The 26902-nt window shown below is 37.7% G+C and overlaps 1 protein-coding gene across 2 annotated transcripts in view; it reads right to left on the reverse strand.

Annotated features, from left to right (window-relative positions):
* LOC306869220 (ATP-binding cassette sub-family A member 2-like) overlaps nucleotides 1-26902 on the reverse strand; it is a 68054-nt gene that overhangs the window by 23245 nt on the left and 17907 nt on the right. The window contains exons 2-15 of one of the 2 annotated variants that reach the window (XM_079415891.1): nucleotides 18466-18559; nucleotides 9770-9881; nucleotides 7935-8098; nucleotides 6889-7010; nucleotides 6331-6441; nucleotides 4548-4724; nucleotides 4191-4412; nucleotides 3243-3595; nucleotides 3003-3162; nucleotides 2655-2783; nucleotides 2386-2553; nucleotides 2074-2170; nucleotides 1632-1805; nucleotides 990-1092 (exon numbers count right to left, since the gene is read on the reverse strand). In XM_079415891.1, the coding sequence (XP_079272017.1) occupies nucleotides 990-1092; nucleotides 1632-1805; nucleotides 2074-2170; nucleotides 2386-2553; nucleotides 2655-2783; nucleotides 3003-3162; nucleotides 3243-3595; nucleotides 4191-4412; nucleotides 4548-4724; nucleotides 6331-6441; nucleotides 6889-7010; nucleotides 7935-8098; nucleotides 9770-9881; nucleotides 18466-18559 (2186 nt within the window). Of the gene's footprint in view, nucleotides 1-989; nucleotides 1093-1631; nucleotides 1806-2073; nucleotides 2171-2385; nucleotides 2554-2654; nucleotides 2784-3002; nucleotides 3163-3242; nucleotides 3596-4190; nucleotides 4413-4547; nucleotides 4725-6330; nucleotides 6442-6888; nucleotides 7011-7934; nucleotides 8099-9769; nucleotides 10151-18465; nucleotides 18560-26902 lie in introns of those variants that run through there. The other variant, XM_079415890.1, reaches the window with a different exon arrangement.

Raw genomic sequence — 26902 nt, forward strand, 5'->3', positions numbered from 1 at the left:
CCACCAGTGCATCGCTAGTATTAACTTAGAAAACGAAAACGTCATTTTATTCATCATGGATGTATTATATTGATCATAAGTAACAGTAAAGACATTTATAATGTCACAAAACATTGCTGGGCAGGGTTTGTTTTTTTTAGGATTTTGGTTTTTCCTTGACTGTGCCTTTATATATTTCTAAATGATAGTGACACTGAAGACTAGAGTCCTGATGAAAAAATTACTTTTAAAATCAGATTATTGCAATATTTAGTGAGCATAACAGACTTCTTTCAAAAACATTACAAAAAGTATTGTTTTACTAAATAATGGCAACCTAAACCTACAACCTTGAGGCAGCATCTAATTCTTGGTAAAGTGGGTGCTTCTGATCTACGAGAAATTTATTACTGATATCCCTAGAATACCTTTCTTGAGAATACCTAAAAGTTTGCTTGCAGTGGTTAGGATTCTCTTCAACTGCTTTGTTTCTTCACAGTAAGATGTCTCCAAATGTGCAAATGATACAAAAGGTCATAAAACCCAAGATGTTTACACTTTATGACTTTCTAAATGGACTCTCTGTTAACAGTAGAAACACACATCAAGTTTTTTCCCCCAAAAAATATACCCACATCTGTTTGATCTTAAAAGTTTTAAGTAGATCAGAAGCATCACAGCACAAAGTAAACTGCCCTAAGATGATTCTATGATTGTCCTCTTTCCCCTGAAGGAGACTGACTAATGCTGTGTCATCTGCAAATTTAATGCGGAGTGGAAGTGGAGCAGGGAGCTTGCGTGATTTTGCCTGGAGCGAGGGAAGGTTTTTTTTTCTTAATATTAACATCTGTGTTCTTTCTGGCTCTGAGAGCATTCAGATCCCACTCTATAATGTGTATAACACACATTAATGCAATACAACTGAACATCTGCGATTCTCCACGTCTTAAACACAACATTTTAGACTATGTACATACAAGATATACAACAAAAGTAAAGACCAAGCTCACTCGTCTCTAGTGTAGCATGGATAGGGAAACACCTGCACGTAGTTTCCAGGCTCAACAACATCATGGCCCACAAACGTGTTGATGATTGCCCGCTCAATCATATCTAAGAGGAAGAAACATGGAAAATGTCAACAGCATCAAGTAGACAAGCTGAAACTGAATTTACATACTGCAGCTTTACGCTGAGGGAAAGCTTTGATCCTCTTGGCTTTTCTGAGCTCTTAAATAAGTGCTTCCAGAAATGCCAAAGCAGCACTTTACTGACTGGTGCGCCAAGCTTTACATAACCAGGTACACATTTTACCAGAATAACTTTCATTTTAAATAAAACATCAAATTCATTCCACTTTTCCCATGCCAATTCAGTACTCTGTGGATGTTGTTTCAGAGAGAGCGATTTATTGCTTTGTCAACAGTTTTGTAAAGAATTTTGCACAAATGGCAGAACTAATGCTGATGAGTTTAGATTACCACTCTGTAGATGAAAGCTTGATCTTTCACTGCCAATAAGATCAAAACTTTAAATTGCTCACAGCTAAAGTAATTTACAGGAAACACAAAACAATATCTGCTTTTGGATATCCTATCCAAAATTTTATTGTAGGGGAAAGGAAAAAGTCTTGCTAAGACTTCTTATCATACCTTGGATCCACACAAAGCCATAAAGGAAGTAGAATTTGCCACCCGTGTTTGGCCCAGGGCGCCAATAAGCTCGACGGATTTCATTCGTTTTCTCTGTGAAGCTGGAGTTCTGTCGAATCTTGTACATCACATGGGGTGGCAGAGATCCATCTTTATTGGTCTGGAAAATCACACCTAGAGAGGATGCACAGATTAAACATATGGCTACTGGCTACATTTAACAAGGTATGACTAAGGGTTAAATGAATCATGCAAATGTAGTTTTAATGGGGAATGGATGGGTCAGTGTCTCAAACCTTGTTAAGAAATATTATACTACAAAATCATATGAAAAAACATTTACATAAAAATTAAGCCTACATTGCATTTTGATATTATCTTCAGGACAATTTTATTTCCCCAAATTCTCATCACAATAAATGCAATAAAAGTGATCACTCACTTGCAAAGACTGAGACATTGTCCTGGTAGGCCTGGTTCAGTGTGTAATTGACAATGCTCTCTTCATCAGGAAAGCCTCTGAAGACATCCACACTGACCTGAGACATTCAGAACAGATTTAGTTTTTAGGGGAAAAAAAGTGTTGAAAAAAGTCAGAATTATATTTTTTCTACCAAAATGTACAATGCAATTAAATAAAAAAAGAAATAGTTGTATTCATGTTAATTCTAATTTAACCTCAAAACAGACAACACAAGGTTTTTTGCAATAGATACGCAAGATTGGACAAGTTAAATCAAATTCTTCTCCAGACCTTTGACATGAAGTTTGTCCAACCACAGGCAGCATTATCAATGGTGTGCAGCTGCTCCAGTAGAGTGGTTGTGTTTGGCAGGGTGAAGTTCTCCTCCAGCAGACTGTTCATCAGCTCACTGTCTGAGATGTTCAACAGTTCATGGTGCTTCTTCAGGTCTGCAATGAACTACGACACACAGACAACAAAAGACATCAAGCACATGCACAACACAAAGTGCTTTTCAAACTAAAAATTCTTAAATTAGCGACTGAAAGACAGAATGTTACCTGCTGGAGCCACATCAGGTGATTGTGCAATTTACCCTCCTCAAGGAAGGCCCTTAATTCAGCTGAGATGTTGAGCCACACACGGGCATAATGAGTCACGTTCCCCACAAAAGCAAACGTCTCATTGGCCTTGAGAGAAAAAAATAAAATAAAAATTCTCTATTCAAATGATTCTCTATTAATTTTGTACAACCAAAATTAAATGAAAGAATGACCAGCAGGAAGTTTTAAAAAAATTCAGGAGTAATTAATTTGCAATTTCGTTTTTACTGCAAACCATGTTTCTACATTATAAATGCTCATTGTAAGATTTTTTCAGCCTTGAAACACCTCAGAGTCTGGACTTGCCTTTTGTATGACCTTGTCCACCTCTGAGCCAATGGGAGAGTAGAGGATTTTGGGATTTGTAGTCATGAGATGGACAAGTAATCCTAAATTTCTTTGTTCTTTGCTGGTAAAGCCCAAGGAACTCATATTGCCCTGTTTCAGAGCTTCTGGCTCAATAATCCTGATAAAACAATAAAGATTATTGAAAAAAATTAATTTCTGATTCAGAAAGGTAACACACCGTGACACTCATTTACACACCTGTTATTTCCACAAAGAATGGGCTGAAGACCTGCCCACAGCTGAACAAAGGCAGAAAACTGGGATCTAGGGTTTTCAGCCTCTGCCTCATTTCCTGCAGTTCCCTCTCCTTCCTCCACAGGGCTGCCTGTTGTGTTGGGACCCCATGTTGTTGTGTTGGAGCTCCAAGAGGTGGTGTTGGCTATAGGAGGAGGCTGGTGGCCTGCACAGGCCCCTTTAGGGAGCAGTCTAGCCAGACCTGACAGCAAATCCACATCCCTCAAGAGCCGTTCTACATCCGCCAGGTTCTTCAGCAAAGCGCCGAGATGGGATTGATCCAAGAGACCGGATATGTTGGACTGCTCCAGACGCAACTGAGGACAGGAGCGAGTGACATACGGAGAAAGGAAAGAGGAGTAATACTTAATACTAAGTAATATGTAAAGTATCAGTGTTTCTTCAACTAATGGCCACTTTTTGACTTGTACACTTTTTAATACTCTCAATAGTTTAATTTGTCCACTAATAATGTCCAACTATATGGGACAAGTCTTTTTTCTCTGAAAGTAATGAAAATTCCTACCACAGTGTAATTTACAACACATCTTAAATTGTATATAGTGTTTAATAGCACTCTCTGCCCTTTTTATTCAATTACAGTGATAGAAATTATATTTTTTGCAATAATGAATGGAATAAAATGACAGATTCCTGTGTCTTTCTAAAACTAGTTTCAGAGTTAGCTTTTATATATCCTTAAAACACAAAATAAATACACAAATAAATGGCAAAATTGTTCGATGTGGTACATTACAACTGGGACTGTTACTGATAAATAATTTTCACACAAAAATATTAATGTGTTTAATTTCTTTATGTATATGTATGCATGTATAGTTAATTTTTAAAATAAAAACTAACCCCTGGAACATTAAGTGCAAATACAAGATGTGCTGTTCTTGCATGTACCTGATCAAACACTCTCTGTGTATCAATCTGATCTCTCAATTCTTCACTTAACTTCCCGAACAGCTCCGCCCTCTGTTCTGCCCTTCCACCACAAACAGTCATTTGATAGGCTTGTAAAACTGCCTGTTGTTTCTCAGGGACCAATAGGATTTTGCTCATCTCACTGTTCCCTCCTTCCCCACAAGTAAGGGTTTCAAGCACTGCACCAGTCAACAGAATCCCCTAAAAAATAGGGAAAAAAATGTTAGAAGTTTTGTGAGGTGTTATTAAACTGAAGAGTATGATTTCTGCAGAACAAAATGACAAAAAAATCTATTTAACATTTAAACCACTTAAAAAGTGGAGTTGCAGACCAACCTCCATCTCGCGCAGTGCTTGAGGATCAAATTTTTGGCCTCCTCCACCTCCAGCAATCCCGAGCGCCTGGGACAGGACTTTGAGCAGAGCTTGACGGTGAGCAGCTTTGGTTGGGTCTCTCAATGCCTTCTGAATCAGACCCCCTTCCAAACTACGCCAGCCTCCAAGTAACTGCTTCTGAGCATGAATGAGAAGAGAGACTGAAACATTGTGATTGCTTTGTAATTGCAAGGTTATAAGCAATTGCATGCCCTAATTAGAAAGCCCTTCACAGCAAATGACTAACTTCTAGTACCTATAAATATAACGGGTGTTTTGTCCCTGTTTTGAGTAGGCGATGTCTATGCAAAACAAATTAGCACTAGAAAATGATAAAAAGTCTAAATGTACTTTTTTACATTTAAAATGCTTAAACTTGACGAGACTGGTGTGAAATGAATGTGCAGACATCATTTCAATTGGCCCAGCAGCATGAAATGTAACCGGAACTTAAGAATTTATGAAAATATGAACGCACCCCACAAAAAAAAAACAACATAAAAAAACTAAATACCGACATGTAGGGAAGGGACTTTGTCTCATTTCAGTATTCTGCTACATGGCGCTGATGCATAGTGAGATCACACCTAACTGTCTACTGAATCCAAATCAAATTACAAGCACAGTATCAGTTTCAAAACTCATTTTTATGCCTGTTAAAATGAATAGAATGCATATTACTATATTTCATATTTTCCATCTATTAAGCATTCTAACAATCTGATATCATTTCAATCTGATATCTTAACCTCACAACCTCTCTCTAAAAGTCCTAACCCAAAGACATGCCAACAAATCAGCAAACACAGCAAATGCTAAAGAAAAAAAAGGTGCCGTCTAATTCCCTGACTCTTTTTTGCTGTTTACAGTCTTGAGGGCTGGGCCACAGACAGGTGATTTCTCAGGACTCGGTGATATCTGTCAAGTAGTAGGTACATTATGTGTATGGTAGTCAAAATAAGTTGCTTACAGCAGCTCAACAAGTATGAAATATGAATGAGAAAGGCACTGCAGCAGCACTGGCAAAGCATTAAGTCTGTAAAATATGGGACAATTATTATATCATTTAATTATTGCAGACTTGCATTACTGTAAGTTTAGTGTTTGCACTTCTTGTGCATTTTAATGAATTCTAAGAAATATACAGTCAGTATGTTATTTTTAAACCAAATAAATTTTATATTTATTCAATTAGAAGTTGCTGTTATACAAAAATCCATTGCTCCATAAATGCACCTTTATAGAATGTGTTTTATTTATGAATATGCAATCCGCTATCAGTGTCAACCACACAAAAACTGCAAAACCTAATAATTATAATTCAAAAATATGGGGTCGGTCATACAGTAAAACAGTAGTTTGAATATATTTTCTAAGTTAATGTACTTAGAAATTTGAATTATTCCAGTGATGCTAAAGCAGAATTTTCAGCATCATTACTCCAGTCTTCAGTGTCACATGATCCTTCAGAAATAATTCTAATATGCTAGCTTGCTGCTCAAGAAAAACATATTTGTTGAAAACAGTTGTTCTCTATTTTCACGAGTCTTTGATGAACAGAAAGAAAATAATTTATTTGAAATGGATTTTTTGTAACAATGTGAAAGTTTCAATGTTGATTTAATTCATAATTTCTAAATAAAAGTATTTGTTTCTTTTAAAGTACAAATTACTGACCCTAAACTTTTGAACAGAAGTGTATATACACACGCACAAGAAAATGTGTGTTTCTGTCATTCTGTACCTCAAGCTGTACAAGCTTCTCTCCAGAACTGTGGGGTTGATGCTGTCCTTCATCTTTTTCTCCTATCTTTGATCCCACTTTAGGATAAGTCCCAAAGACAAGATTGTACACCTGATGAGAGTACACACACACACACACACACACACACACGCACGCACAAGCACAGATTTAGAAACTCCTATCTCACACACACACTTTAAATAGCCAGAGTAGAGAAGAAATGAAACTCCCTGAGGAAAATAAAGATTTCATTTGGAAACTCACAAGAGCATATCTCAACACTTTTACATCGACTACAGCACGCTAACACGACACATTAAAGAGCGTTACGCTGGAGCTCCTCTGCCCTAAAGCATTAGATTCTATCGCACATCCTCTCTCTCTGTTGTCATGGAGCAGAATCGTTAATGGTGCTGCAAACCCGAGCTGAGACTCCAAAGAGGATGAAAGAGCAAGAAGGCTCAGAGGAGCATGACGCTGAGTCATGATTTGGACTTCAAAAGCACTGCTGTCTGACCTGGGTTGGAGGAAAAAGGAAGTTGAGGTGAGAAGACAGACCTCTTTCAGGTTGATGGGGGAGGAGAGCAGTAGGCTGGCGGTGTCGTTTGGCAGGGAAAGGTTTCTGATCAGGAACTGCTGGAACATCGACTGGTTCCTGAGGACACTTCCCACAGTAAAACCTGAAGCAGAGACATGCACAAAGTTTTCAAAGAAAATTTTATTTGCTGCACTTGACGTATATTTACAATACCGTTTAAACATTTGAGGTCAGTAAGTATTGTTGAAAGAAATTCATACTTGTATTCAACAAGGATGCACTAAATAATTACAAGTGACAGTAAAGGCTTTTACATTGTCACAAAAAATGTCTATTGTTGGTCAGTGTTGTCCAGACTGACCAATACTGTGTTTTGAGAATTTAAATTATAGATATATTTAAACATTTTTAGTTAGTCCAAAAAAGGAATCACAAAATCATAATATCAAGATTTAGATGTTGGCATAATACTGTTTCACCAGGTCCTTGTAGTGTTAGTATTACTTGTATAATATAATATTATAGTATATTAATATTTTGAATTATAGCTTTTACATTGTTACAAATAAATGTCTATTTCAAACAAACTGCTGCTGAAGTCTTTTGGACTGGCTATTCACTTAAAAACCCTGAAAAAAAAATATTACAGCTTCAACTAAAAATTTGAGCAATAAGAAATATTTCTTGAGCACCCAACCAGCATATAAGAATAATTTTTGAAGGATAATTGAACATTCTGAAGGACATTAAAGACTGGAGTAATGGCTGCTGAAAATTTGGTCTTGCCATCACAGGAATAAATTAAATTAAAATTAGAAATACATTCAAATAGAAAAGAGTTATTTTAATTGTAATATTTCAAAATATTCGTTTTTACTGTATTTTTTATTAAATAAATGCCGCCTTGGTGAATATTCTTTCAAAAACTTAAACATTATCAACCTCAAATTTTGGAATGGTAATGTAGATGCTCAATACAATTTAAGGAAGTGCAGTATAAAGTGATTAATGTGATATTTAAGAAAAATTGGTCAAGGTTGGTGCATGTATGCATGTGTTTTCTGACCATGGCTGTTGTTGTAGTGGCTCTCTAGAGTGCCTTGTGCTGAGCTCAGACTTTCAAGGTGCTGCTGCAGTGACTCCAGCTCCTCTCCCAGACTGGGTCTGTCTGATGTAAACAAGTGATTCTGCTCCACGACTTCACTGATCCTTTCTAACAACTGAGTCACACTGAGAAACAGGAGAAAAAGAAAGGTCAAGGAAATTAACAACAAAAAAACAACAAGAAGAGCAGAATAAAAAGAAGAGAAAGGCTAATCGTATAAGTGGAGTAACCAATTGACAAAAAAAAAAAAGGTTAGACCAGTGTGGTCCAGACTGGCCGATACAGTTTAGAGAATTTAGATTATAGATAAGATGGGGAAAAAAAGAACATTTTAACCTGTTATTATATCTCACTCCAAAATGAAACATTTTTAGTTATATTTTTCAAATTTAATTCTAGCGCAAAACACCAAAGTCCAGAAAAAGAATCACTACATCATCATATCAAGATTTAGATGTTGGCATAATACTGTATCACCAGGTCCTCGCAGTGTTATTTTAGGATTACTTATATAATATTATAGTATACTAATACTTTGAATTAGATTTTTTTATATTTTAAGTTTTATATTATATTATTTTTATAAATTCAACTATTATTTTCTGTTGTGGACTATATGTAAACATCTTTTATGTGAAATATCTTATTCAGGTCAGTACTAAATAAGCAATAACGTGCATTTTGTATGATCCCTCTTATTTTGGTAAAATAATTAACATTTTGCAGATTCTGAAAGGTGTATGTAAAGTTTTGACTTCAACTGTATGTATATATATATATATATATATATATATATATATATATATATATATATTAGTGCTGTCAAACGATTAATCGCTATTAAATCACATCCAAAAAAAGTTTGTTTACATAATATATTAGTGTGTACTGTGTATATTTATTATGTATAAATACAAACACGTATATTAAAGAAAAATTTTATGTTTATATATTAAATATATTTATATATAATATGAAATATAATAAATATATATACACACACACACATGTAAATATTTTCCAAATATATATTGTATGTGTGAGAATTTATATACATAATAAATATAAAAAGTACACATACACATTTCAGGTAAACAAAAACTTTGTTTTTGGATACGATTAATCGCGATTAATAATTTGACAGCACTATGTTTATTAATTCAGCATTTCATTGATATCTAATTTTAAGAGATTTAGTTTTAATAACACAGGGTCCCTTTGAGAAGCATTAATACTAATTTGTAATATCACTGTTGATCAATGATTTCTCTAAGTGGTAAATAAAACAAAGATTATTGGAGCATGTTTTATAATTAAATACTTTAAAATTTCATGGGTAATTCTATGTTATTTGCTGTTTCTTTGTCATTTATTGTGAAATTACAAGAAATTTCTGAATTCTACACCATTTTTTCAGTGTAGTTTTGTGCTGTTCTGGCTGGTCGATGAGAATAGCCATGCTCTTTACCAGAAAATTTGAAAAACAACTTTAGTAAAACTGATCAAGGAGGCAGTCTTGCTACTTAAGCTAGTGCACTCCTAAGCCCAAGAAATGCTGCTGACCAGTCATGCTGAGGTCATAGTTATGTAGTTCTATCACTACAATCCATCAAACGATCAAATCACATCTAAACACAAAGACAAGATCCATTACACAATCTAACAGCTCGTAAGATCACTATTACAAGTGGTGATGGTGACTGCTGTTCACACCATATAATGAGAACTGAATCCATTAGAGCCCATCTTAGTCATCGAGAGAGGAAAAATCAGAAACAGAGCGTAGGTGGACTCACGTGGAGTTTTTATACTGCAGGAAGCCAAACTCATCCCGCTGACCATCCGGACACAAAGACTGCATGATGGGAATGATGCCCGCTGAGGTGAGAGGGGCTGCGCTGTAGAAGGCTGGACAGAACCGGGGAAAAACAGACCACCAGGGTGGAAGGACGGAGAGGATAGAGGTGACAGAAAAGTGAAATCCAGTATTGCAATGAGGTTTAAATGGTTTTGACGAAGGTGCAGGTGTAGATGTAGAGGAGAGGAACATAAAACAGAGCAGTGTACAGATGGAGATAAATATTTATGAATGAATGAGCGGCATCATAGGATTTGGGATAATAGAACAAACAATGGCAATGGTATTTTCCAAGGTCCATGGATTAAAGATTTGGGGAGAGATTAAAAGACAGAGAGAGAAAAAGAAGCAGCCGTCACATATCAGAGAGCAAACACAGAGTCAGAGAGGGTTTCAGATGTCAGATCGCTTCGATAAACTCCAAGTGGCCTTCAAATTATTCACTTCATCACGCACGCAGAGGTTGACCAGACAAGCTGTCACTGAAGCAGAGAAAAACTAGAATCGCTGTGTAGCACAGCTCTTCTAGACGCACATGTTGCCAGTCACGTCTTATAGAACACAGGAGTGGACATGTGTGTTTAGATGACTCACTTCCCTACTGCAACCTGCTCCTCTACACACTTGATATGGAGTCAAATCTCAGGGATGGATAAATGATTGTATTTGTCTCCCAAAGGCCACAAACATTATAGGAGTGACAACCATGGATCAAGAGTTGCTGCCTTCAAGACCTCCTGGGAATTTCCAAGAAATCGTAATTTTGTCATGAAGTGAGTGATTCTGGTGAAAATAAAATGCAGGCTGGCAATTTTATAACAAAGGGAGGAAGGTTTTTAGCACTAGATTAACAAAATAGCAAAGTGAAAAAAAAGCCGCACATTTAGTGTATAATTTTTGTATTCTCCAGCTTTATGTAGTTTGGTCATGTAAACATGTCCCCTAAACTATAGTGTTTTCAAGTACGGGGTCATGGGATGCGATTTCAAGTTTTCCTTTCTCTTTGGAGTGTTACAAGCTGTTCATGCATAGATAAGATCCCTCAAGTTGCAAAGACTAAAGGTCTCAAACCCAAAAAGATATTCTTTATAAAAGTTAAGACTTGTCCACGCCCCCCTAAAACGGCTCATTCAAACACGCCCCCACATGTCTACGTGACGATATGGGGAGATTTTTATAACACCGCCCAAATGTTTACGCAAAGAAAGGAGGCGTGATTTTTATTTTCGCTGTAGTATTGCTGCTGCCGCCGGCGCTATGTCCTGGAGACGCTGTGTTTCGTTGTGATAGCGAAACTACTTAGTTTGGCCTTCCAAAAGAGGACACAACTAGAAAACAGTGGTTACGTTGTATTTACAACACTATTCCAGGACAGTACAACGCAAATATTCGGGTATGTACGGTGCAATTTACGGAGGACTATTTCCTGAACCTGGGAGTAGCCTGCCAGCTGTGCACCAAGGCTGTTTCTATAAAGTGGTGCAATTCCAACTTTGCAAGGACAGTCTCGTGCTTCTGACTCACAGCCTGTAAGTACGTTTCTGCTACTGACTATTCAAACACGAGTTTTGAGCAGTATAGAGTAGTGCTTGTTGTTTTTTTTAACCGAGCAACGACACCGAGCACACACTTAAGTATCGTTTTTATCTTCCCTCACACTTTCATATCCCCTATCCTTCCACCTCTATCATGTGTTTCCAAACCATTCCGGTTCTCTCTCAACCTCGCTCTAAAAACACACGCAGAAGGCTACGTAACCCTGCTAACCTGCGCCCTATCTCTACATCTTCCACTGCACCTCTTTCTTTCTCTGTGGGTCTTTGGAATTGCCAGTCAGCTGTCAACAAAGCCGACTTAATTTCTGCTTTTTCCTTACAATCCACACTCAGCATCCTGGGCTTGACTGAGACCTGGATTCATCCAGAAGACTCAGCAACCCCAGCTGCTCTCTCTCACAATTTCTCTTTCTCTCACACCCCTAGGCAAGTTGGCCGGGGTGGGGGCACTGGTCTGCTCATTTCAAACAATTGGAAATACTCAACCCACTCATCTCAACTCATTTGAATCTCATGCCATTACTGTACCAGCTCCTATAAAACTCCAGATTGGGGTAATCTACCGTCCCCCTGGCCAAATTCTAGCCACCTTCCTAGATGAGCTGGACGGACTGCTGTGCTCTTTCATGGAGGATGGCACTCCACTCTTAGTCTTCGGCGATTTCAACATTCACCTAGACAGGCCTTATGCTACAGACTTCCATTCACTCCTAGCTTCATTTGATCTCAAACGCCTCACCACTACTAGCATGCACAAATCAGGTAACCAACTTGACTTAATTTACACACGCAATTGTACTACAGATAACATTCTGGTACAACCACTACATATCTCTGACCATTCCTTCATTACATTTACTTTACATTTTGCTACCCAGGTGCCACCATCTCCCTTACCGGTTACTTTCAGACGCAACCTACGCTCCCTTTCCCCCTCCCTTCTTTCCTCTGTAGTATCCTCCTCTCTTCCCTCGCCTACCCATTTCTCATCTCTGGATGTGAATGCAGCTACTGACACTTTATGCTCTACCTTAACCTCTTGTCTAGAGGACATATGTCCTCTCTCCTCCAGGCCAGCATGGGCTGCCCCTTCTAACCCCTGGTTATCCAATGTTCTTCGTGAGAATCGGACCAAACTCAGAGTGGCAGAGAGAAAATTGCGCAAATCGAATGATCCGTCGGACCTGAGTAGGTATCAGTCTTTGCTTTCAGCTTTCTCTACTGAAGCCCACACTGCCAACAGCGCTCCAGACATGCGTAATCTCTTCAGAACATTTAATTCTCTCCTCTGTCCCCCCCATCCACCTCCCACCACTTCGATAACCGCTGACGACTTCGCCACTTTTTTCACAGACAAAACTAGAATAATCAGTAACCAGTTCTCAACTCCACAGGACCTCCAATCAACCACATCCACTGCTCTAACTCCCATCTTCTCCTTCTGTCCCCTCACCGAGGCAGAATTCTCCAAACTTCTCCTCTCCAGCCATCCTACAACATGTCCTCTCGACCCAATCCCCTCACACCTTCTCTAAACAATCTCTCCCACACTCTTACCGGCACTCATTATCAACACATCTCTCCTCACAGGCATCTTCCCCACAGCATTCAAGCAGGCTCAGGTAACCCCACTGCTCAAAAAAACCTACATTAAACACTTCTCTTTTAGAAAACTACAGACCTGTCGCTCTCCTTCCATTCGTAGGGAAAACACTTGAACGAGTTGTCTTCAACCAGCTCTCACGGTTTCTTTCACAGTACAACAAACTGGATGCTAAACAGTCAGGTTTCATCAGGTTTTACTCTTTAAATCATCTCTCTTTTCAACCAGATGACCCAACGGTAGCTGCACGGATCTCAGGCTGCCTGGCGGACATCTCGGCATGGATGAAAGAACATCACCTACAGCTCAACCTGGCAAAGACGGAGCTTCTTGTCTTCCCTGCCACCCCTACTCTACAGCATGACTTCACGATTCAGTTAGGCTCATCAATGATTACCCCATCAACTTCGGTCAGAAATCTTGGTGTAATCTTTGATGACCAGCTGACCTTCAAAGAGCACATTGCAAAGACTACTCGATCCTGCAGGTTTGCACTACACAACATCAGAAAGAACAGGCCCTTTCTGACAAAGCATGCTGCACAACTTCTTGTCCAGGCCCTTGTCGTTTCTAGGATGGACTACTGCAATGCTCTTCTGGCTGGTCTGCCATCAAACACAATCAAACCTCTACAAATGATTCAGAATGCAGCGGCACGACTGATCTTCAACAAGCCCAAAAGAGCTCTGCACTGGCTACCAGTGGCAGCTCGCATCAAGTTCAAGACACTGATGCTTGCATACAGAACAACCACAGGCTCAGCATCCTCCTACTTCCACTCACTATCACGAACCTACATCCCCTCCAGAAGTCTGAGATCTGCTAGTGAGCGACGCCTTGTGGCACGACGCCTGGCTGGTGGAATAATCCCCCCCCCCCTATCCGGAATGCTGAATCCCTGTCAATCTTCAAGCAACAACTGAAAACTCATCTCTTTAGGCAGTACTTGACTTCATCCCAAACTCAAAAAAAAAAAAAAAAAACCTTAATCTTTCTCTCTGTCCTTCTCTCCCTCCCTTACTAGCTTGTACTTATTTGAACAATGACTGAGACTTGGTGTTACGAGCACTTCCTCTGTCTGATTGCCTCTTCAAGATGAATCGCTTTTTGTATTCCCCAATTGTAAGTCGCTTTGGATAAAAGTGTCTGCCAAATGACTAAATGTAAATTATGTCCCCACTGGATGCAACAAATACCTTGTTTATAATGGGTTTTATTGTTTTAGTCTCGTCGCACCAGGACACGGCGTCACAATACGGTGAGGGGCGTAACATTTCCATCACACGCTTGAGGTATTTGGCCAATCACAACGCACTGAATAGCTGGCCAATCAGAGCACACTTCGCTTCTCAGAACGATGAGCTTTGTAAAATTCAATGCGTTTCAGAAAGGCGGGGCATAGTGGAGCAACAATAATGTACAGTATGTGGAAAATAATGTGTTTTTTTTTTTACTTTAAACCACATAAACACATTGTATTACTCCAAATACACAAAACATTGTTCTTTTTAGCAACGTCATATGACCCCTTTAATTTATTATATTTAGTATACTAATTTATTTTATATATATATATATATATATATATATATATATATATATATATATATATATATATATATATATATATATATATATATATATATATATATAGCTCTACTTGACTTCCTCTTTTCTTTTAGCATCAAAATTGCTTGCTTTTCTCTCAAAGTCAGCTCCCTCGTCTTCATCCTGGTTTGTGTGTGTCATCAACGAATGCAAGATTCAGAATGCAGAAGTAATGGATATAACTGTTACGACACATTCCCTGCATTTAATATCTGAAGAATTAATGCAACAGGACACAGGTGATCACTTAGAAAGACCTGTAAAACATCTATGTGTTGAATCACCCAATAATAAAATGTGATATTCTGTAGTTTTGTCTCAAATTCATCTTTTAATCATATTTGTAAATGTCTCGACTCCACAGCCAACAGAGCAATTTTGTCTTTACTGTTCCAATACTTTTGGAAGGCACTGTATATGTATATTATATATATATATATATATATATATATATATATATATATATATATATACACACACACATTTATTTCATACTATGCATAGTTAAAGTCTATTAACATAAATTACTGACATATCGCTCAAGACTTATTGATATAAAAAAAAAACTATAATTAAACTTTATGGAATACTACTTGCGTACAATGCACATTTCTTAATATTAAGCCTAAAATGTGTTTTAATGTCACTATTGAGGATTGCATGATTTTTGAATAATATCGGTCTATAAATGCAAGATATTTAAAGTGTACCCAAAGTATAGTTCTACTATAGCACAATCAAATATACTTCAGTATATCTTTAGTTGGACTTCAGCACCACTTCTGCACAATTTAAGTGAATTAAGTACAAAATTTCAATTTAGTTCCAATTTAACAGACTTTAAGTACACCAGTTTAGTATACCAATAAAAATACTGTTAAGTACATAAATGTATTTGTAGTATACTTAGCATGAAATAAATGTATTTCAAATACATTTTAGTATATTAAAAAAATTAAAAAAAATTCACTAGCGCATATATACTTTCACAACTTGCTTTCTTTTCGATTCTTTAATTGGCAAATCATCGACAGCCGATAGTTTGTCCAATGATCACACAGGCTGTGACATTTGTTCACTTCACAGTTCAGTTACTGGAATAACACTACCTTTCAGATGACACTTCTCTCATACAACAATCCCCTTCTACGAATTTGCCCTACATTGATCTGCTAATGACTAAATTAGGCCTATAATTGCTGAGATTATTTAATGAAGCCTTATTTAATGAATGGCTCTGTGAGATGTGATCCTCCATTAGAGTATCAGTCAATTCAAATTCAGCTTTCGCCTCTCTTCACTTTGGCAGCCCTGCCTGAAATGTAAACACGAGGCAGCTGTCGCAGACGGAGGGTTCTAGAAGGTTACTTAATGGTAAGTGCTGACTCTTTTTGGTTCACCATGACATGGTTCACCATCGGCACTTGATGACTCTGTGAAAAACGTCCCTCGATTGACATTAACACTGAGCCGTGTTATATTTCTGCTGTTCCAGTGACAGGTTGTCTGCTCACAAGAGGTAGATGTGTTTATTGCCTCGGTTTCCTAACTCTTATATCTGACATCTGCTCCCGCTCTGCAAACACAACTGAGGATTAAAAGAGCAAAGATCAGTCAGGGGAAATAACCTGATGGCTCAGTAAGTGGATGAATTCAGTATGTGTGTGTGTTTATGTGTGTGTGTGTGTGAGAGAGAGTGTCAGACAATTAGAATCAGTTTGTTGGTTGAAGAAGGCACAGATGTGTCATTATCAAGTCAAGGTGTTCGAATAACGTGCCATCGTAAGAAAGGTCCTTCGTTCACAGTGGGTTGTGGATTATATGTTAGTGTTCACAGAGAGTTATGGGGGCCTCTTACACCAGGCATGACGCAATAAAATGGCAAGCGATAAAAGCGATGCTAATCCGAGTTTCTGAAATCAGGTGTAATAACGACTAGTTTACATTTCTGCAGCATTATGACTAATGTTTGAAAACGCCCTATGTGGAGTGAGGTTTTGGATTACATTATCATGATATTGTAGAATATTATTACAAATTAACATGTTTTGTTGTTACAATGCTTTATGTTTTCTATTTTAAAACGTTATTTATTCCTGTAATGGCAAAGCTGAATTTTCAGCAGCCAGTCTTCCATTAATCCAATCTTCAGTGTCTTGTTCCTTCAAAAATAAAAATCTTTCGTAACATTATAAATGTCTTTACTGTCAGTCTTGATCAGTTTAATGAGTCCTTGCTGAATAAAAATATGTATTAATTAAAAAAAGTCTTACTGACCCCAAACTTTTCAACAGTAATGTAAAACAAAATTAAATATAAAAAGGGCTTGTCTGACTTGATGTGTACTGTATATTGCCATTATTTAATCGTTTTAACTCAATGGTTACTTTAATGCATTTATGCCAAGAAATGGAGAATTTATGCCAATACTACTTAAAACTCCAATGTAGGGCATTCCAAACTTTTCGTGGCCACAGTATATTTAAAGTCAAACATGGATGGGTCTTCAGTGTTGACGTGCAAATTTCATATCGCTGGAATCTTGATGCATCACACCTGGTTATGTCACAATGTTATTATTATTTATTTATTTAATACATCATGTGCATGTGTATATGTTTACATATGGGCAGGCTCCAGTCATTTGTGCCCTTTTACCATTAGATTGATGCAAGAGACAGTTGATATGACAAATACAGCACAATAAACACGTTAAGAGTCCATGAAAAAACAAACACAATTAGAGTACACACAGTGAAATGATCCCACATATTCAAAAGAGTTAAGAATTCAGCCACACACACACACACACACACACACACACACAAAAACAAAAAAACATTTTGACTTACACACTGGTCCAGCATGCAGTTAACATGCACGGTGAGAATGAAAGACAGAGGTAGAGAGAGAGATACAAAAGTATTGAAGACAGATGACAGAAAGAAGCAAAAATAAAAGAAAACATGGTGTGATTTCAGCATTGAAAATAACAGACATTGTGATGACATACAAATGAGGGTGTTCTGTGAAAGAAAAAAATACTACATGGCTAAAGCTCTGTCTAACAGCCAAAAATCTTTGCAATCAATGACAGATTGGCAAAGTTGTATGAAGCAACCACGGAGAAAAAAATGCATAAATAATCAGATTATTATAATGAACCACACACAACACTTTTTGAACAATAGTTCGTCCAAAAAAATGAAAATTCTGTCATCATGTAATAATCACCTTCATATCATTCCAAACCTGTATGAATTTATTTTCTTCAAATGGAACACAAAAAAGTGATGCCAGGCTAAATGTTTTGCTTTTTCAATACAACGAAAACTTAACTTTCATTGTTAGCAAACCAGCGATTTAAATGTACACAATAGAGAAATATATTTAAGATCCAGAATAAGAATTAAGAACTGTTTCCCACACAAATATATCTTACAGCTTCAGAATGATAATTGGATATAATCTATACAGTATATAAACACACACACACACACACAGTATACATGTGGCATTGTGTAGAAAAGAACTGTCAGGACATTCTGTCGTGTAATTCCTTTGGTGTTCTGCAGAAGAAAGGAACCCAGACAGGTTTGAAAAGACCTGAGAGTGTGTAAATGATTAAAGAATTATTCATTTTTGAGTGAACTGTCTATTTAATTACTGATAAAGGGCCTAGTCTAACTAATTCAGACACACTTACACTATTGTATTGCATATGTGAACTTCATAAAAACCCCAGGTGACAACAGAAGTGATCTGACCACTGGAGGGTGAGAGAGAGCTGGGTTGGGGTAAAAATGACCTTACACTTCCTTCATCTCCTACTCTATCCTTCTCTCTCTGTGCTGTCACTTAACTTACCTTCTTTTACAGGAATGGCCGGCTTCTTCTGCCGCAAGCCCAGGAGTATGAAGAAGAGCACCAGAGGGATAAATATCTCAAATGCAAGAACCCACTGCAGAGATAAACATACAGAGAAACGGGTTATGAAAGCCACACCAGCCACTGTGGCTGCTGGTGATTACATACATACACAATAGGTGATTCACTACAGTTGCTGTGAACCTCTTTGAACATCTGAAATGTCACACACTAAAGATGTTTTCAACAGTTATAATTATTAAAAAAAAGAGTTTCTTATGCACAAAACCAGCATATTAAAAAGATTTCTGAAGGATCATGTGACACTGAAGACTGAATTTATTTTTGATACAGCATTGGTGATTCATGAGCATAAGAGATGTATATATATAGGTAGTGATTATAAAAATACATAATATTTCATAATGGGGCCAGTGAAAATGTTGACTGGCTCAAGTGGATAAGCAGGCAAAGAAGCTTGAGGCTTGCCAACCGATTGAGTTCAGTGTAAGAGATTGATCCAGTAAACACACACTGGCCAATTGAAGAGTTTGCTTAACATGCAATATTTGATAGTGGGTTGGCCAAAAGACCTGCTAGTGCTTTCAAACAGCCCGTTCCAACAATTATTAAAAGAGGTGGAAGAGAAATGAAAGATATCGCATACACGTACGCACACACACGCACACACACACACACACACACACACTCCACAGCAGGTGGTTGGAAAGAGATGTCAAATGCTTTCAGGCACATTGTTTAAAGTGTGCAAAGTACAGCAGAAAAGCTGCACCTTCCAACATTTACCTCTGCATTATTTCCACTACTTCCTTATTTGCACTCTCTCTCTCTGCAGGAGGCTCTTTTTGGACAAATCTGAGCTGAAGTTACTGAGAAGTAAGCTGTTGGTTGAAGTGTAGACTGTATTTAGAAACTCAAGAGTTCTAGCCAAGGATGCTATTTATAGCTGAACTGAGATCAGCCTATTATTCTTCCTCCCTCTACGAATGCATGCGGCTGCCATCTGTGTTTGACTGTGAGAGGCTGATCTCAGATCAGTATCTAAGGGCATCCTGTCCTGACCACAATGCGTCTTTCACTGCAGCACAGCATCATGCTGACCCCACATCCCGTCTCTGTTGACAAGTGACAAGAGAAGGTGCAGAGGTTTTTCTCTCGCTGTTAGACATTCTCCCCATCTCTGCCATTTCTGAAGGTCACAACAAACAAGAAGCTCCTTTTACATGCATCTCTCACAATACACAAAGCCGCATTTGACACAACACACAAAGCTTCGCTTACGAGACCCTCGGCGCTGAGCACAGGGGGTGTAAACACCAGCGAAAGAGTGCTTGTTTCTTTTTAGAAAGTCCTGTGGCTTATTTAAGCTTTAAAGGGGCAAAGAAAAACATTGCTTCACTCACAGTCAGTTTTAAACCGTAATTTGTATGTTGGAGGCTGTTCATCTTATTTATGGAGCTATTGTGTCTGCCTATGAGCACTGCTCTTATACTCAAGTGAAGTCAAGTCTATTTGTATAGCACTTTTTTTTTTCTTTTTTCTTTACAGTACACACTGTTTCAAAGCAGCTCTACAGATTGGATTATTTTATTGTGATATATATCTTTACCATGACCCATCTCATGGTACAAGATTTTGCTCATACATCACCCACTGTTCTGCTAGAAAGTTATTACATAATTTAAATGTGGAAGACAGACGGGGCATGCAAACAATCAATCGTTGAGTTACCACAATATTTTGGCACAGGTTGCAATTGTAGTCGTTGGACAGTGTCATATCATGGGGGAGTATCTCATCTGGCTTGGTGAAGCTAGATCTAGAAGGCCTTGGTACTAAAAATGAGTAACCTTTATAACTGTGATGGATTAAAACAGTGGAGAAACCATAAATGGTGTGTTCACGGTGTGTGTGTGTGTGTGTGTGTGTGTGGATTTGTTCACTACTCACTGCTGTGTGTGTGCACTTGGATGGGTTAAACGCAGAGCACCAATTTCGAGTATGGGTCACCATACTTGACAATACGTCACAACTTTGAAAAAAAAACTTTGAAAAAAAAATAAATGTCTTTTTTGGTAATAATCTTATTTGTCTAATATAAATATGCAACAACAGTTAAGGCTGGAATACGCTACACTACACAGATTTTTGCACCGATATAGAGTCTGAAGGAGTTGACACGCCAAAAGTTAGAGCCAATCTGCAACTATTGAAAATATACTTCAGGTAAACTTCAAATATCTCGCATTTAAAGACCAATATTATTCAAAAATCATACAATCCTCATCAGTAGTGACATTAAAACACATTTTAGGCTTAATATTAAGAAATGTGCATTGTGCAAAAGTAAGTAGTACTCCAAATGAAGCCAAATTATAATTTTTATATCAGTAAGTCTCGAGCGATATGTCAGTAAATATGTTAATAGATTTGAACCATAATTAGTACGAAATAAATGTATTTTAAATATATCACTTTTTTGGCAAGGGCAATGTCACAGTTTGGTAATACTTTTTAATGTTTTTATCAATGTTCACCAAGGCTGCATTAATTTAATAAAAAATACACAAATGGTAATATTGTGAAATATTACTAAAATTTAAAATAACGATTTTCTATTTTAATTCATTTTACAATGCAATTTACACATGTGACAAACCATATTCCTGATTATCAAGGATTCCTTGATAAATAGAAAATTCAAATGAACAGCATTTATTTTATCTTAGACAGTAATGTTATTGTTTCATTGCTGCATAAAACTATTATATAACAAACACACACACACACACACACACACACATATATTATACACACACACACACAGAACAAAATTATAAACGCAACACTTGTTTTTGTCCCCATTTTTCATGAGCTGAACTCAAAGATCTAAGACTTTTTCTATGCACACAAAAGGCCTATTTCTCTCAAATATTGTTCACAAATCTGTCTAAATCTGTGTTAGTGAGCACTTCTTTGCCGAGATAATCCATCCACCTCACAGGTGTGGCATATCAAGATGCTGATTAGACAGCATGATTATTGCACAGGTGTGCCTTAGGCTGGCCACAATAAAAGGCCACTCTAAAATGTGCAGTTTTATCACACAGCACAATGCCACAGATGTCACAAGTTTTGAGGGAGCGTGGAATTGGCATGCTGACTGAAGGAATGTCCACCAGAGCTGTTGCCCGTGAATTGAATGTTTATTTCTCTACCATAAGCAGTCTCCAAAAGCGTTTCAGAGAATTTAGCAGTACATCCAACCGGCCTGATAACCGCAGACCACGTGTAACCACACCACACCACACCTCCACATCCAGCATCTTCACCTTCAAGATCGTCTGACACCAGCCGCCCTGACAGCTGCTGCAACAATCGGTTTGCATAACCAAAGAATTTCTGCACAAACTGTCAGAAACCGTCTCAGGGAAGCTCATCTGCATGCTCGTCTTCCTCATCGGGGTCTCAAACACAGGTGCATTTTATTGATGGCATTTTCAATGCACAGAGATACCCTGACGAGATCCTGAGGCCCATTGTTTTGCCATTCATCCACGACCATCACCTCATGTTGCAGCATGATCATGCACGGCCCCATGTTGCAAGGAAGTCGTGGCCTAATGGTTAGAGAGTCGGACTCGTAATCGAAAGGTTGCGAGTTCGAGCCCCCGGCCGGCAGGAATTGTAGGTGGGGGGAGGCAATGTCCAGCGCTCTCTCCACCCTCAATACCACGACTGAGGTGCCCTTGAGCAAGGCACCGAACCCCCAACTGCTCCCCGGGCGCCGCAGCATGGCTGCCCACTGCTCCGGGTGTGTGTTCACGGTGTGTGTGTGTGTGTGTGTGTGTGTGTGCGCATTTGTTCACTACTCACTGCTGTGTGTGTGCACTTGGATGGGTTAAACGCAGAGCACCAATTTCGAGTATGGGTCACCATACTTGACAATACGTCACGACTTTTTTTCTTTTATCTGTACAAAATTCCTGGAAGCTGAAAACATCCCAGTTCTCGCATGGCCAGCATACTCACCGGACATGTCACCCATTGAGCATGTTTGGGATGCTCTGAATCGGCGTATACGACAGCGTGATCCAGTTCCTGCCAATATCCAGCAACTTTGCACAGCCATTGAAGAGGAGTGGACGAACATTTCACAGGCCACAATCAACAACCTGATGAACTCTATGCGAAGGAGATGTGTTACACTGTGTGAGGCAAATGGTGGTCACACCAGATACTGACTGGTTTTCGGACCCCCCCGAATACAGTAAAACTGCACATTTTAGAGTGGCCTTTTATTGTGGCCATCCTAAGGCACACCTGTGCAATAATCATGCTGTCTAATCAGTATCTTGATATGCCACACCTGTGAGGTGGATGGATTATCTCGGCAAAGGAGAAGTGCTCACTAACACAGATTTAGACAGATTTGTGAACAATATTTGAGAGAAATAGGCCTTTTGTGTACATAGATAAAGTCTTAGATCTTTGAGTTCAGCTCATGAAAAATGGGGGCAAAAACAAAAGTGTTGCGTTTATAATTTTGTTCAGTGTATATATATACACACACACACACACACCAGTGCAATAACATTTCCCAACCTAACACAGACACCATTATGCACTAGAATAGACTAGTTAGTGTCTTTCAGCTGTCCGCTCTTTATGCTTTATCTGCTAAAACACACTTTCCATTCACCAAATCACTGAATTACATCTTTGTGCCACTGTCCACCGAGCACAGCATCCATCACCAACCAACAGGCAAATAATGCGAGCTAAAACACTTATCCTCCAATAACAATGCATGCTGAGAGATATGAGGATTTCTGTCAAGTAAATTTGAGATAATGGAATTGCTTTTACTGTGCGAGAACTGGTGAACGGCTCATATAACCCTCCATATACACCTCTGAAAAATCTGTCTTCTCTTTTCTCTGCCCGTCTCTCCCCAGACAGCTCATATGAACGGGGCCTGCATAATCAGATAAAACTCACATGCACAAAACATCATTTAGCATTCATAATTACATTCTAACCAACGAATGCAAACAGGCCCCACAGTCGCCTGGGATCGAGACATCGAGCACTGTTTGTGTTTGTGTGAGCTGTGTTTTTGAAACGGGTATGTTTTGTAATTATTATATTGTGCGTGATCAGAAAGTCTGTGTGTTTAAGTGATTTTTCCACTGGTATGAGCGCATTTATTGCTTAAAACGGCAGCAATAGCACCAATGTACAATCAAATTAGTCACATTTATTATTGGAATAATTACTGATGCAGTACGTAATGCAGTAGTCACTTTTTATGGTTCATCCAATCAGAATTTAGATTCCATTTTTATATCTGTATCTGCTTGTAAGTGCAAGACTTGGACGTTAGGACTATGTAAAGCTGCTTGGTGAGATAAATGCGACTGTTAAAAGCCCAATACAAATAAATCTAAACTGAACTAAAATGAGTAAGGTGTATTAATGGCAAGTGTGTTGAATGTGCTTCATCTAAAAGGTGTAATGCAGTTACTCGTTCCTCGACTCTAGCCTCGCACTCCAGGCAGCCGGGGCTTGAAAAATGGATTTGTGGTCATTCAAACTGGATTGATTACCCATCTTTCCCTCTGTTAATACCCAGCAGCTCCAGACTATAGACATATTTCTCCAGAGACTCACCGGGACATTGCTGCATTTCCATCCCGTCAGGTTATACAGAAACAATTCCACCCATACAACAACAAAGGACGAGGTACCTCGATACAACATGCAATGCTTCGTTTATGAATAACTATATTTATAATATTTCAGGCGCTGAGAGCAGATCATTAAAGTTTATCTGAAAATGAAACCCATTTCAGCAACAAAGCAAGCTGAATAAATATTGGTGGATTTGTTCAAACCTCAATACAACAGCACATTCAAAAGTGATTAACAAGTGCATTAAGAACTAAAAGCACTAAAGTTGAAATGGTTCTAACTTATTGCTCATGTAACTTGTATTTGTAATTACTAACAATTAGCTTTGTGCATTTCACATTGCAGCTCCTTTGCAAAACTATCTCTGAAACTAGACACACCCAACATTTGCACCAATGAATTTACATGATTTTTCCATTTGTTTCTGGTAACTGGATAAGGATAAAAAAAAAAAAAACAACCTTTTATACATTTTATGTGTGGGATTGAGTGGAATTTCCTTGGAATTAATGGTTTTAAAAGATTATGCTTAATATACAAATGTCTCTAATAAATCTCTCCTAAAATGTCCTGAGGTTTGAAGGCCGTTACCCTCAATAGACTGATGTTAACACCCTACCTAGCGCTTATAACAACTAGTCAATAAAATATTTTAAAGCAGACTGAAAAAAAGTGAAAAAAGTAAAAAAAAAAAAAAAATTCACTAGGGATGCATGGCCATATCAGTTATATCAGTTGGCTGATATTAGAGATTTATTTATTTAGTAATGATATTGAATACATACAGTGGGGCAAGTAAGTATTTGATACACTGCCGATTTTTCCAAGTTTTACCACTTACAAAGAATGGAGAGATCTTTAATTTTCACACCTCAACTGTGAGAGACAGAATATAAAAATAAAATCCAGAAAATCACATTGTATGATTTTTGAATAATTCATTTCCATTTTATTGCATGAAATAAGTATTTGATACAATAGAAAAATATAACTTAATATTTGGTACAGAAACCTTTGTTTACAATTACAGAGGTCAGACGTTCCCTGTAGTTCTTGACCAGGTTTGCACACACTGCAGCAGGGATTTTGGCCCACTCCTCCATACAGGTCTTCTCTAGCTCTTTCAGGTTTTGGGCTGTCGCTGGGCAACACAGAGTTTCAGCTCCCTCCATAGATTTTCTATTGGGTTCAGGTCTGGAGACTGGCTAGGCCACTCCAGGACCTTGAAATGCTTTTTACGGAGCCACTCCTTAGCGTCATCGTCATGCTGGAAGACCCAGCCATGACCCATCTTCAATGCTCTTACTGAGGGAAGGAGGTTGTTGCCCAAAATCTCACGATACATGGCCCCATCCATCCTCCCCTCAATACGGAGCAGTCGTCCTGTCCCCTTTGTAGAAAAGCACCCCCAAAGCATGATGTTTCTACCCCCATGCTTCACGGTTGGGATGGTGTTCTTGGGATTGTACTCATCTTTCTTCTTCCTCCAAACACGCGAGTGGAGTTTATACCAAAAAGTTCTATTTTGGTCTCATCTGTGTCTTTTATACAGGTAACGAGTTCAAACAGGTGCAATTAATACAGGTAATGAGTGGAGGATAGAAGGGCTTCTTAAAGACAAACTAACAGGTCTGTGAGAGCCAGAATTCTTGCTGGTTGGTAGGTGATCAAATACTTATTTCATGCAATAAAAATAAAATGGAAATTAATTATTCAAAAATCATACAACGTCATTTTCTGGATCTTTTTTAATATTCTGTCTCTCACAGTTGAGGTGTACCTACGATGAAAATTACAGATCTCTCAATTCTTTGTAAGTGGGGAAAATTTGAAAAATCGGCAGTGTATCAAATACTTATTTGCCCCACTGTATATGTATATATATATATATATATATATATATATATATATATATATATATATATATATATATATATATATATATATATATATATATATATATATATATATATATATATATATATATATATATAGGGTATTAATTGCGCATGCTAATTTCCACTATTTTTACATTCAGATTACCTTCACATAACATTTGTTTAATCTATAAAAACTATTTACTGGTAAATGTGATCATTGCCAAATCCATTTTTCATACTGTACATTACAATGTTGTGATGCTAAAATTGACTTTGTAGCATTTAAAATGACTAGTTTTAATTTTGGGTGATTTATTTTTAATTAATTTGTCAAATAAGTTAACTATATTATCACTCAGCGATATATTAAAAGGATATATCCCACTTTACCTGCATAAAGTACATACAGTATTACTCATGTAAACCAATATAGGAAATCATTCAGGAATTTTTTTATTGGCAGCGGCTATTTGCACTAAGTGTAAATACTCATAAATGCTATTTACACTATGTTATAATAGCAAGATTTTCTGCTGTTTATACTAATTATTGCAAATAGCAGCCATTATCTTCACCTCAGTATTGTAGTACATTATAAAACAGTAGGCAATAATAACATATTGAGTGTAAATTATCTAGTTTTAATTCCAATTATTAAATGGATGCCGCCTTATTGGGACAATAAAACACCTCCCTACACCTACCCTAACCCTACCCGATACTTTTATTTTCAACTTTTTGATTATTTCCTTCATTTTTATTGAAAATAAATGCCTTTCTGATATGAGATTTGAAAAGGGAGAATAAAGTTCGGCAGAAGGCAGACTCGAACTCGGGTCGAT

This window comes from Barbus barbus (assembly GCF_936440315.1).
Source record: "Barbus barbus genome assembly, chromosome: 5".
In the NCBI taxonomy this organism is placed as follows: Eukaryota; Metazoa; Chordata; class Actinopteri; order Cypriniformes; family Cyprinidae; genus Barbus; species Barbus barbus.